At 47.6% G+C, this 13,801-nt stretch overlaps 1 protein-coding gene across 9 annotated transcripts in view; it reads left to right on the top strand.

Annotated features, from left to right (window-relative positions):
- The window catches only part of HMBOX1 (homeobox containing 1), a 180,209-nt gene extending 172,916 nt beyond the window's left edge, over positions 1-7,293 (top strand). The window contains exons 9-11 of one of the 9 annotated variants that reach the window (XM_057547847.1): positions 383-471; positions 683-754; positions 2,439-7,293. In XM_057547847.1, the coding sequence (XP_057403830.1) occupies positions 383-471; positions 683-754; positions 2,439-2,576 (299 nt within the window). In that variant the 3' untranslated portion in view covers positions 2,577-7,293. Of the gene's footprint in view, positions 1-376; positions 472-682; positions 788-2,438 lie in introns of all 9 variants that reach the window. The other 8 variants (XM_007192709.2, XM_028169201.2, XM_028169205.2 and 5 more) reach the window with 8 other exon arrangements.
- Positions 7,294-13,801: the final 6,508 nt, after the last annotated feature.

Here is a 13,801-nt window from a genome sequence, read left to right as displayed (position 1 = left end):
GGGGTGGTTTTGAGCTTCTAAAATTGTATTTCATTTATAAACTTACTTCCTCTTCATCATTGCAATTCTCAAGTGCTTTATAGAACCCCAAGACAGGAGAGCTGTTTAATTAGTTGGTAAGTATTTATGAAGCACCTAACAGTCAGCCACTCAAATGTACACGCATAGCAGCAGGGGCTCCAGAATGGCAAACGTGTTCCTCCCCTGACCTCTGTGCCGCTGAGTTCCATCTGTCTGCAATTTAAAAGAAACAAAACATAGAGAGGAGTCTAGGTTTTTGTTTAATTACATTCTAATTTCCTCAATACAAATTCAGTGTTTAGACCATTATGGCGATGTAACAGATAATTTAGGGATCTATTTGCTTTTTTCGAAGAAGCAGCAATCCTGGAGAGTCATGGGATAGACGTACAGAGTCCCGGAGGCCATTCCAACAGTGACGACGTCGACGGCAATGACTACTCAGAGCAGGTGAGCAGCGGAGGGGAGGCTGCCGGATACAGAGTGGGTGGGACGGTGGGACAACTCAATTCCGTGGGTGCGTTCTGTACGGGGTGGGGGAGGGGAGGCAAGCGAATGTCCCTCCACTCGGCTCCTGGGTCTAGTTAGATTTTTGTGTAATTTGAAAGTGAATTTGTGAGAAATCGTTATTCACCCACATGGATTTATTGTCATGTAACAGGATACTTGGCAAGTACGCAATGGGGAGGAGGAGGAGGGAAGAAGTTCAGAGGGAGGCAGAGAAGCAGAGAAGGTAGAAGAAGAGAGGAGGATCTGATCCAGACAAGCAAGTTCCACCACCCACCACACACACAGTCACTGCCCAAGAGACACTAGGGGCTGCGGGCAGCTGTGGCCCTGCCTGGACACGTTCGGACCAGCACACAGTAGAAGGGCCCGCCCGCTTCGGCCCCGGGGCCGTGGGAACCCTCGTGCCGAGATAGTGGTTCCTCCAGCGTCTCTGGCGCACCGACACACACACCCTCTCATACGTGCATGTCTGCCCACCTCACCCTGACTTACTCTTCATTGCTTAGGGGGAAAATATATTTAATTGTAGCCACTGGATGGAATAATTCAGTAACTAAGAATGTGGGAATTGTCCCCCCACAAATCTGTTGACAGAGTTCGTTAAATTTTTTATAGGATTTTAAACTTGTTCCATTTGGAATATGAAGAGAATGTACGGTCTCTTCTCCTAGGCCCCAGCAGGAAAACATTTGCTCTTTCCTATTTGATGTACACCTTTGCCTTGCCCCTCAGCCAGCTCTTTTAATAGAGTCCACTGTGTTCTCCCTTCTGCCGACCGCTTTGCAGCCCCTGTTTACCAGCTTGAGCATAGACACTGCCAGGGTACCGGCAATGCCATGCTGATCCCTATTTAAACTAAAGGCCAGCCTGTGCGAATGAGCACAGAATTTCCCTCTGAGGACTCCAAATCAGAGCTCCATGTTTCACTCAAGAGAATGTTCTGTGAGTCTTTCTAAGTGGAAACGTTCCTGTTAGTTTTTAGTCTGCCAATGTAGGTGGATCACTTCCACCTTTTCTCCCAGATGCCCTAAGGGCAACACATGCCATGCTATTTTTCGCCCAAAGGGACTCACCCTTTCCAAAGCTTTTGGATGCAGAGTTCCCCTGAAGATGTGACAGGTGAGAAACTTACCCCTTATTTGTAACACCATCTTCAGCGCCTGACGAACATCCTGCAGTGCCAGTTTCCTTCACGGCTGTATTGTTTAACACATTGGCATTGCAGAAGGCGAGCTTCACGCTCCCTCCAAGTAAGACACCTGCACTTCCCTTGCCCGGCTCCCTTACAGCGGGAGAGCGCCAGGCGACATTTTCTCGCGAACCCATTTCCAGCAGTTACACTTTTGTCCTGTTGTAATTGAGAGTTTGGGGTTTGGGGGGTTTTTTTTGGTTTGTTTTTTACAAAAAAAATTTTTTTTTTTTTTTATTACAAAAAAGCATTTTTATCCGTAAGGTGTTGGTGTCTGTAGTTTTGTCTAGTTTTCTCAGTTGAGTAGAGAGATACTAGGAATTCTGATAATCTGTTTGTAAGAGCACCAATCCAGAATTTAAGCTCACTAGTTTGGCCCTCATTAACTAGTGCTGTATTTGTTGCAAACTTGGAATGGTCCAGGTTTGATCATCATCCCCAGCAATCTTTCTGATAGAAGGAAAAAATTCTCAGCAAGAAAAAAACATTTCAGTGCTTTTTATTTGTTGAATCATAAAAATGCCAACCAGAAGTCTCTGGACCTATATCCATTCAGTGTCTACTTAAATACATTTCACCTCTATTCTGTCATGACGCCCCCAACTCTGTTTTCTCCCACGAATGTTCTGCCTCCCCTTGCCCGCAGCATGCCTTTCTGTGAGCTAGAGAATTTTACCAGTGCACTATTAACATTTGTTTCTTATCTCTGCACATTTAGGATGACAGCACTAGCCATAGTGACCACCAAGACCCCATCTCATTAGCTGTGGAAATGGCAGCAGTCAACCACACTATCTTGGCATTGGCCCGACAAGGAGCTAACGAAATCAAGACAGAGGCCCTGGATGACGACTGATGAGGGAGGATTGGACACGAGAAGTTAACTTAGTATAGACGTAGCACCTTAGCAGACTTTCCTCGGTCCTTAACATGTGTTCTTACAGTATAACTTGCAGTTTCTTGTATGTCAGTTAGCCGTTAGGGTCTTGTTCTGTGAAGATGGCATGGTGCCCTCAGCCTTTGCATATACTCTCTCAGTATTAATTCCCAGTAAATAATAACCAACCAACCAACCAACCAAACTTCCCTCTCCCAGCCCCCGAGGCTAGAAAATCTTGCTGCTCTGTCTTAGCATTCCAAGAAAGTGCTTCCAGGTATTTAGATAGCCCTCAGTTCTCAAATATTAGGCTGTGTGTAAAACCTTGGGTACCTTTAGATTCCTGTAACACTAGTCTGTACCCCTTTTCCTTCCCCGAGGCTGGTAGGATGCAAGCTGAGGTAGTGTGGCCTAGGCTGGACAGACGCCATTTGGGGAGTACCCACAGAGTAAAAGGGACACTAGAACCCCCACCTCAGTGTGGGAAGAATCGATTTCCAGCTGCAATAAGCCGTGCCTCATAATAGTCACACTGTGGCTAGATTATACTTCTTTGGGTGCTGTGCTAAGAATGTCAGTGGAAACACTCGATCTCAGATTTTGGTTGATGTTAACATGCCTGACACAGACATCCTTTCCTCTCACAAGCTGTGTGACTTAAGTAGATAAAATACTGCCTCTGCCTTTGGGACCATGATTAAAACAAACAGAAAAATGACAAAAAACAAAAGTCATTAAAAAAAAAACAAACCCACAAAGCCCAGCTTGAGAGCATTGTGAAAAAACATGAGCTGAATGTCTAACGGATGCTAAGTCCAGTTCTCAGAACCACTATACAGTACGTGGCACAGGTGCATGCCTGCCTGGAAAGGTGCTGGAGGTCGTCACGGAAGCTGCTTTGCCTCCTGTGTCCCCTTTCCCTGCTACCAAAAAAAGGCATTTCGAGGATGGAGCTAAGGTCAAAAGTGAGTGAATGAACTTCCAGTCTTTGTATCCATTAACTGAAGCCCCCTCAACATGAGAGGTTGATAGAGGACTTTATAGCGGGATTATGCTGACTGACTCTCACAAATGCAAATACTTTCCTAACTAGGAGCAGAAAAAAGCAGGGGACGTTTGCCACTTATGCGGTGGGTCTGCGAGATACAACAGGATGTGACTGCTTTGGTGTTCTCTTTACTCTGTCCTTGTAGAGGTGTGAAAAGCTATATTGCTACAGGCAATTTATTTAATAATTGGAAGCCATATTGATAATGGATGTGGTAATATTTGTAAAGTTTAATCTACTTTAAGCGGCAGTAACTAATGGAATTTTTTTCCTTGATCACATATGTAGCACTTTTGTTACTTTTTAAAGATATTTATATTTGATAAATCTTTTTTTCATTTTGAGAACTCAAAATACCAAACAGTGAACTTGAGTTATAAAGTCACCCTGTGATCACCTTGTCGTCCAGTAGCAAAATGATGAACTATTCATGCGTCCAAGAAAATTACATCTGCTGGCCTTGTATGAAAATGATCTCTTGGCATCCCGATTAAAGGACACACTGTCACTGTGGGTAAGAGGAAACAGCCTTCAGTGTAGCAGCGTAGGGTGCGTCTCAAGGAGGCACAGCTGCTCTCTATTTCCTGCCTCGTTCCCTCTCTTCTTCCTACAGACAACGAAGCCTCGTTTAAAGGGGAATATGGGCCTGGCTGTTAAGCAGGGCTTCGTCTATTTATCCATTGCCTGAAAGTGATTCTAAGATTGAAGGAGAGTGCCATTTCCTTACCTCTTCACCCTTCCTCCCCCACCAAATGTTTTCAACTTAAAACCATTGAGAGAGAGAATGACTGGCCGCCTTCATTTCTCCTTTCCTCAGCAGTGTTTGAACATCCGCCAGCTTCTAGCTGGTCTCACTGCACCTAAGGCACACGCTGATGAGATCGCCTCCACTGTCTGTTCATCCTGCTTATGTCAGTGTGAGGAAGCCTTTGAGAGGCATGAAGGTGCCGCCTTCTATGGGTCTGTGACTTTATAGAGCTACAGGCAGGGCCTGGGCCCGCTCTTGTCCTTGGATTTCAGGGGGAAAATGTATATATTTTTTTCCAGCTTCCAAGAATTGAAGTAAAATGGAGTAGCCTTGTCTGTTTAACTATATTACTTGAACCAACGAATTCAAGAGTAGCATTTGTTATTCTCAGGAATGATCGATCCCCCCACTCATTTTCTTTCTCGGTGTGTTTGACTTTTTATTTCTATTAGGAGACGGTGTTATCTTTCTTTCCTCTGATATTATTTAGAAAAAATACAACATATCTTTCCATTTCGGTGGAATTTTGTCTGCTTATTTTCAGTTGAATCAGAAAGAAAAGGAGAGAGAAAAATATACTGTCTGACAAGCCACATCCATGATTTATTGTAAGGAGATTATTATAATTGATAGCTTCTTTAAGATGGGATTGCTAGTATCATTTGTTCTTGCTGGTCCTTTTAAAGAAACAGACTCAAACTGTAAAGGCAGCTGCAGTTTCTAAAGAAACAGGGTGATTGCCAGAGAAGAGCTAAAAGGTTTCATTGATTTAAGACCTTTAAGGAAGGAAAGAAAGCTTCAAAGAGTAAAGGAGAGTATCCATGAAGGCAGTACCAGGCGCTTACCTGGAAATCTGGGAAAAGTGAAAGAATGTGTCTGCCCGTGCGGGGCGGCATTGCCTTGGGTTCAGTAGGAACTGGAGGAAGGAGCCCTGCACGCGGAGTTCTTTGTTTGATTAAAGAAGACTGCCGGTCTGCTCTAACATCTACTGCTTTACATATAACTTTTGCTTTTTCCCCGGAAGTGAAAATTTAGTTCTCTGGGGCCTCGATTTAAATCTACCATTGGTTTTTTGCTTGTCATCAGGTTTAGCTCTGCTCTCTCCTCCGGGCCACCTTAGTTCTTACAGTGGCACATGGAGCTGCCACCGTCTAATTTGTAATATCTTTGGGGAGTAAATTTTTTTCTTAAGCTTTTTCAGGCTTAAGAGATGGTATTAAAATAGAAACCCTAAACTGCTCTCTTACTGAAGGGAAAATAGCCAGGCTCTTAAAACATCCCATTGTGTGCTTTTCGGTTTTTCTGTCCTCTTTTCTCACTTCCTGCTGTACTTTTTTCAGGCCCCCGAGGACTCTTTCAGGGGCTGCTCCTTCCCAGGTGAGGAAGACTAAACGTGTCAGGTGGGGAAACCTTGCAAGCAGTTCAGGTAACTTGTCTGTTATTCTTTTAAGACACTTTCATTGAATTATACTGTGGTCACATGGGTAAATTTCCTAGCCTTCTTAAAACACAGCCTTACAAAGGGACGCTTTAAAGATGGACTATCCTAATGCCATTTCTGCCCATCTCTTGAGAACCGTAACAGCAGATGAAGGCCAGGGAGGGCTACACAGTACACTCTGATCTGTGACCTTCCAGGACCCGTCAGTACCAAATAGACACTGTGGTTGGTTTCAGCAACGCCTGTAAGGCTGGAGCACCCTTTGAGGCAGTTTTCTTCACGGCCTCAGTCCTTTGGGTGGCCTCCTCCTGCCTGTGGAGCCTGTAGAGTTCCCACATGTTGTCGTTCGGTGGGTGGGCTCTCCCCCACGTCTCAGTCCTTCACAGAAAGATCCTCAAACAGGAAGCCCCCTTTAAGCTCAGGCACGGTGATCACCTAAAAGGACGTGAGGGAGGGAGCAGCCCCTCGTATGGGAGGATGCAAACCCAGTCCTCCGTCCTGTAGGTTTATCATGGCAGCAGTTGGTGACGAACAGCACCTTTACCTCAAAAGGGACAACTCGTGAAGAGCTAGTGATACACTTGCTTCCGTTCTCCCTGTTTGGCCTGTGTCTTTACACACTTCCCTCTTGGATTTCAACCATCAGGCACCAAGTGTAAGTAACTAGACTTTCATTTCATCAGGAATCTACAGTCACATCCTCTCTGTCTGTGAACAACTCCTCTTCTCTTTTCCTCTGGGCTCCAAACCAAGGTCTCATCTTGAGCTGACTCCTTGCTGCAATTTTTTTATCCTCTGCAGCAGGCAGAGTAGGGGGGTGTGGTCCATCTCTTCACACAAACACCCCTTCCTGTCTTGCAGCCCAGCTTTTTGACCAGCTACATATTCCGCTGACCAGCTACTCTCTCTGCCCACAACAGTGGAAATAATCCCTTTTTCATAAATGATACCCCACCCCCGTCCTAAAAATGTGAACGTCAAGTCCTTCTCTCTCTTTGGTCTTAAGAAGGGTTTGGGTAGAAGCAGTCTTCCCATTTAACTCGTGGCTCTGCCTTTTAAAATTGCTGTTTGTCTCTTTTTGTTGTTGTTCAGAGAACCACCAGAGTATTTTTTTTCCCCAACGAGTCTCAACAGATTCTTAGGCAATAATTTTTCTTCTTATTGATGACCTTGTGCACAGTAGCACTCTGCATTCAATAGTCCTGACCCTCTACTCGTGCGTTGGTTTTGTGTTAATCTCTGTGTGTGATTTAAATCTTATGTCACAGTGGTGATAGAGTTTGTCATTTTGTTGTTGTGATTATTAGTAATGTTTTACTACTGTATTCATTGGGGCTGCGTTGAGACCAGCCAAATCCATTTATAGCTTTACTGAGCCGCGTTTGTTTGTTTGTCAAGATTTCCCAAGTGAACGTTGGGCACATTGACCAGCTCCCGCTGGTGGTATCTCTGCGGGGCACAGGGGTGGGGTGGGGGGGGGGATGCAGGGGGGCAGGGCTAGGAGCTGCGTAAGACATTCCTTTTTGTGTGCTCTCTAAATAACAAGGATGTTTACTCAGGATTTGGGGATCAGTTGTTAGCCATATTGAATTTGGCAAACTGAGCTGCATGCCCTGGAAATCCTCTTCTGTTTCTTAATCTCCATATTGTCTGGTTGCCATTACCTGGTAATACCTAAATTACCCAGTTTAAAGGTATCGCACCATAATGAGAATGGGAGGTTTTCCCGGGGAGGCAACCGTGAATGCCCAGGTTATCCTGGAAGGATGGCCCTAACGGTGGTGTGCTGTCAAAGAAGGGGCCCTTTCTTTTTCTGTACTGCAGTCGCCTTCATGATAGGGTCTTCTTTTCAAAAGATGATAATCACTTAAGAGGAAAGATTTCCTTACTGCTCTCAAGAGAACTGCTGCACTAAGGTGGTGGGAAAGGCTTTTTAAACACATCAAGCCCATAAGTCCATTTTCCAGTCACAGAACCCCCTCTCACAAACAGGTTATACAAAAGGCTGTTCTTAATTCTCACAGGCTAAAAGTGATAAGCTACTACTCTTGCCGTCTTAGAGGGTCGACAGTTGACTCACTAATCGCTGGAAGCTTTATAAACTGAGCAGTTTCCATAGCAGCCTAATTATTCTTCCTTAGTGGGGATGAGAAACAGCAGCAAAAGGAAAGCCAACGCCCTTGAGAAATCCAGTTTCCTGGAACAGTGGTTTTCTCTTCCTAGCAAGAGGGGAATAAATACGGGTGGGAGGAGAGGGGAAATTTGGCTGCACGCGGGGATCTTGCATCCCCTTCTTATTGTCACCCAAAGACCTCGAGGACGCGGTAGGCGCCTTGGGATTCCAGGTATATGCCTATCCTGGGCTTCATTTTTATCATTCCTCCTGTGACACCTGGGGGGGCCAGGCAGTGAGAACTAAATCTGGTTCATTCCATTCAAGCGAAATCTAACTAGCGTTTTTACACCCCGACAGTTGACCACACACGTCTCACACCCGTTATCTCATTAGCCAGCTCCCAAACAACAAGCGGAAGGGCACCTCTGCGGGGGGCCTTTGCCCTTCCCTCCTGACATCCCTTTTCCTTGGCAGTTATGGGAGCCATCTTGCCCCCGTCTGGACGGCAGCGTTGTGCCCTCCGGTGGGTGCGGGGCAGCAGCGGGGTGTGAGCCGCAGCCGCCCCACGCCGGCCTGGGCGCGGGCGAGTGTGCACGGGTTCACGGGCGCTTCACACCACCTCGGTACGCCAGCCCCCGTGACTCCACTTCCATTCTCTCTCTCTTAAATAAAAATGGCTCTATACAGCCATAATTAACTCTCAGATTCACGTTGGTGTGCTGTGAGCAAATGAAGGTTTGCCTGAATCCTTTCAAATTGTAACCATGGCGATTGAGGGCGGTGGCACAGAATGAATATATAAAAATATAACGACAATTGTTCTGAATGACTGAGTGTCCTCCTGACATGTAATTAGCTGTTTTAACAGCAAGATGTAGATTGGCATGGTCATAATTAAAAGGATTTCCGTCCTTTATGTGATTGAAAATGGCAGATCTCCCATTCCCTGTTCCCTTTTAGCACTAATGCTCCCAAGAACATTTGGAACAGCAACTCAGTAAACTAAAATAATGCCATAGTGTTCGCGTCCTCTCCTAAGTGAAAGAGAAGGATTTGGCGTTATTTCAGCTTCAAAATGGAAGCCTTTGATCATTGCTCCCCATTTGACTAAGTCACATGAAACCTGTCGCTCACATCCAGTTCCAACCTGCTCCATCTATGGCAGAAACTACAATCAGAATCCCAAACTGAGTCAACCACTGATTAGGCCTCCAGAGTACTCTGTCCCACGTGCCAACCAGCCAGGGTCGCGTGTTGGCCTCACCTGATGTTTCCTGCTTCACGAGCTCCCTAGAATTCTACATTTTCCCTTGGTCGCTTGATATTTCCATTGCCGTCACCATCAGGAAGTGTTTCTCAAACAGGAGCTTACACTTGAGTTAGATAGGCTTTTCCCGAGCTAGAGCAGAAGACATGACACGAACACAGATGAATAAACTAAAACATATGGGCTGTAGAGAACTATGCGGTGTAAGTGGACTACTGTTGTTTGCAATGTCCTAACGTTACTGGTGGAGAAGGACACGTGTGAATGTCACCCAGGTTTGCTCACATCTCTGGTAATTACCAGCCTCCTCATGTCAGCAGCCTTTGGTTACCCTGAGTTTTCCCCATTGTTCTGCTGTGTCAGTGGGATTGCCCCCCCTTGGCCCTTCCACATCCATGTTCTCTCTCTCCCACTTTCGTTTTCTTTTCCATCCACCTTGTCCCATGGAGCACCATGTTGTCTTGACACCATACACGGCCTGCCCACAAAGCCCGTGTTCTCACCCTGAGGCCTCAGGCTGGACGGGAGCTGCTGCGTCACTATCTAGCCTTTCTCTATAATATGCCTTGTTTGGTTTTTCTTGTCACTTCAGTTATATGATCAAGAGTGAGTCTACACGAATACCAGCACCCGACATAGTGCCCAGTGGCCCTTCACAAACTGTTTCAGTCCCTGTGGTTCCTGGCTGTGCTGGCGAGCCTGGCCCCTGAGCCCGCCCTTCAGGCCTGGACACTCCAGGGTCAGGTAGCAGCCACTAAAGGAAATACAGCTCTTGTTTTTGTTCATACTTTCCTGCTTACCCTTTTACACATCTTTTCCCCTCTCCACATATCAGAGGGAATCCTAATCGAAACATTAAACTTCAGTTTCATAAAAATGCTGAGGTAGGCTGCTGCTTTCTAACTGTTCTCTCCCTTTAGCCCCAAATACACACACACACCCACAGAATTTGGATATAAAGGTTCTGCCTTGGGATTCTTTTTTTTCCCCCCTCAAAATACTTGCAATCAAATATATAGTAGTTGTGCTAAAACAGAAAAAATAATGCCGTAAAGGGTTTTTACTCAGTGCTGCTTTTCCTACAAGATCTAAAAGTGACTTAACCCTGACTCCTGCACGCCACCTGCTTTCAAGATAGACGTGCAGTCATTGAGACTTCTTTATGGGGTCCTATTGGTCTTCTGACAGCTGGAATGGTTGTGGATTTATGACCCCGAAGACTAGAGTATCCCATCCCTTTTCTTATTTTCCCAACTGCTGAAAGATAACTATCTCCATTAGAATTGAGAATCTGTCTTAAGATTAGCGATTCTGAAAACTGACTAGATGAGTATAATTCTGTGATTTGTGAGACATGCATTCAAACAGCCAGCAGAACATTCTGATTATCTGCTTACATTCAAAGAAAATAGAATTATCACTGCAATTAAAACCTTCTAACACAATCTACTCTTTTAGGGATCAGAGTATTAGATGTGCTGCTTAAAGGATGGTGCTATGTAAAAAGAACTGGAGTTGGCAAGACATTTCCCTCCCCAGATGTTTCCACAGGCCACTTTGGTGACTCAGAAAAACCTTCACCACGTATTCCTTTACCACCCGCAGCCCCGCTAAAAAGAAAATAAAGCCAGCTTACCAAAATCAGTGAAAATACAGGTAGTGCTTACCCCTGAAATATGTATTTTTTTGGAAGAAAACACCAGAAGTAACCAGAGTAAAGATGCCGTCATTCTAAATCATCATAAACACTCAGACCTCCCAAGCATTCGAAGCTCGAAGTAGCCGCTGACACTTGCTAGCATGTCCTGTGTGCCCAGCACTGTGCTGTTTTCACTGTCTCATTGATTCGTGAAGATTCACAGACCGTACTGAGCAGTACCCCCTAAATGAAGTCAAGTAAAATCTCCAGTCACTTCTCTCATCTTGGTAGAACATTAACAGGATGTCTGCCTGGCCCTGCTGAGTGAAATCTCTGTACTTAACCTGTTCCTTTTGCTTGTGGGCATTGCCGGCTGATCCCCCCTGGTGCACTGTTGCCCCGCCATCATTTCTGTGCCGACACTGGACCAGTGTCACTGTGATGATCTAGACACCAGGGCATCCTTTCTCCTTGGCCTTTCTTGTCTGTTACTCATGGTGACAGAAACGCAGTGAATGCAGTGAGGCTTGGCAGCTGTGACACAAAACCTCTTGTTTCAAGTCCCCTGTCCCCATCTCCGCCTCTAGGAGGTGAATGGGAAGGTCTTGCCTTTTGCTGGGATGGAAGATCTTGGCTGTCACTGTCTGAGTTCTGAGGGGAACTCGAATATCCTAGCACCGCTTGGGTGTAGTTGCACTAAGTGGAAGCAGAGAATATTAAAAGCTCGCTCTTCCTGTTCTCTCTCTATTCAGCTCTTGGAGCATTTCTTCAGTGCCTGTGTTTGGAAGTTTCGCTAAGCCATTCCAACTCAGTCCACTGTCCCTTCCGTCACAGTCACGAGAGGTGGCGGGGCTGGGCCAGTGCTTTGCAGATTGGAGGCTCTGGAATGCCAGTGTTGGATCAGTGTCTGCCCCGCCGTGGGCTCTCTGGCTCAGCGTAAGAACTTTCTGGTAACCACAGTCCAGCTCAGGGGCGAGCTGCCTCGGGGTTTGTGTGGCGTCTCAGTGACTGTTGTCAGGGACACGGGCTCTAAGCTGACCTGAGGACTCAGCTAACTAAAATCCATGCTCCTCCCTCCCCTGTTCTCCAGCTCTTTACCTCTCAATAGGTGGTTCTCCAGGGGCTGGCTCTGTCACTTCTCTCTCTTCCGACCGCTTAGTCATGCCCTAAGCATTCTTGAAGCCCAAGAATGGGAACCACCCCAGGAGCAAGGCCTCGCTGGGAGTGGCGCTGGGAGAGGGTCCCCAGGTTGACCACTGGGGACTGGTGGCCCCTGTAATAGGCTCCTTGTTTCATTAGCTGGCTCGTGGCGGGGGTTGGTTATCCACTCCCCTCACCCCACCAAATAAACCCACCCTTAAAGGGAAGGGAAGAAGGCACGTGTGCTTTCCACTGAGGTGCTGATCCCGATTTGGCATCTCTCTGGTGGCAGTTGGGGGCACTGAAACTTCAGAAGGGAGGTGTGGGCTCTTCCCGAGGAAGGCGCACGTGACTCACCAGCCGGTGTGCACGCAGAGCTGGTCCCAGGACACCTGTTCTCTTCATAACTTCCCACTCCCTCCAGGTCAGGTCTAATCTCAGTCTGGTTTCTGGCTTCCTTTGAGCATGGAAACCTCTCCTTTTGCTTTACTGGAACTAAGAGCCCAGCATAAAGTTGTGACGCTTATTCTTCCACTTCATCATTCACTGAAGCTATAAACTGGAAAGAGAACGGCATTAGTGCTGTATTAATGTAAACAGCAGCTACTCTAGTGATATTACCCTGAACTCGTTTTTATGCCAGATTCACGGGGGGACAGGGCAGTACGTACGATAGGAGAGGACCGAATGAAGGTGAGGGAGCTGGGCTGCGGGCTCCTGTCAGAAGCATTATCGTTAGTTATCATTTGCCTTGGGAACCACATTCAGTATTGTTAGTCAGTGAACCCCTTAATCATGCATCTCTGAAAACGCGCACCACGAACGGAAACCAAAGGCACTGGAGGCGGGGCAAGAGCTCTGCCGGCACTGGCAGCTCTGGCCGGGCTGCTCTTGGTTGCGCTCGGTTCCCAGAACCCTCTGCTCGCAAGGGCCTCGTCTCTTCCTAGTAGTTTCTCTCGCACTGAAGGTAGGAAGCGAGTCCGTGCAGCCCGAGCCCCACCCCCAGCCCAGCGGCTGCGAGCCTAGAGCCGGCCACCCGCGCACCCCGCGCGCGCTCTCCGCCCCACCCGTCCCTCCTGCTCTGCCCAAGCCAGAAGGACAGAGGCCCCTGCCGGTTCACCCAGGCCGCAGGGGGGCCGCTGTCCCCGCCAGAAGACGCCGGGAGCATCACAGCCGCCTCCCCCGGAAGAGCCCACAGCCTTCTCTGATCCCCCATGGGCTCCCCTCCCTCCCAAGGCCGTGGTCACGCTGGGTATGCAGTACCTTCCGAGGATGAACTTCTCTTTCTGTTTTTTAAGTGCCTACACAAGTTACAGACCTCTGGGACCCGCCAGAGAGTCGGCCTGTGCCCTGCCTTTGGCCCTTGGGGTGGGTGGCCACGGTGGCGGCCCCTCACCAGGGTCCCCGGGTTCTGCAGGCAGAACAACTGCAAGGGCGAGCATGCGGGCTCTGTCGCTCTTCCCTGTGCTGCTGCTTCACGGGTGTTTCTGCGGACGGGGTCCTGGTCCTGGTCCCAGAGACTGTGTAGGAGCCTGCTTAGCGAAGTCCGCAGCTGCCGAGCGAGCAAGCGGGAGAGCGAGACAGCCTCGGAGCAGAAGCCCGGGTGTGTCTGACAGCCGCCAGAAGGTGCGTCCAGACCCAACAGGCAAAGAGTCAATCAGAGCTATAAACAGGATGATTCATTTGCCGTCATCGGTCACTGTAACCCTGGCTGCCTGTCCTCGTCCTCTCTGCCTGGATTTGAGGGATCAGGGTGTCTGCCCACGAGGGCCCAGAAAGGCCGTCATCGGTAGGGGGTGAAACAA

Source organism: Balaenoptera acutorostrata, chromosome 6, assembly GCF_949987535.1.
Source record: "Balaenoptera acutorostrata chromosome 6, mBalAcu1.1, whole genome shotgun sequence".
Taxonomy (NCBI): domain Eukaryota; kingdom Metazoa; phylum Chordata; class Mammalia; order Artiodactyla; family Balaenopteridae; genus Balaenoptera; species Balaenoptera acutorostrata.
Note: the sequence above shows the minus strand (reverse complement) of the source record. Positions and strands in the feature narration are given on the sequence as shown.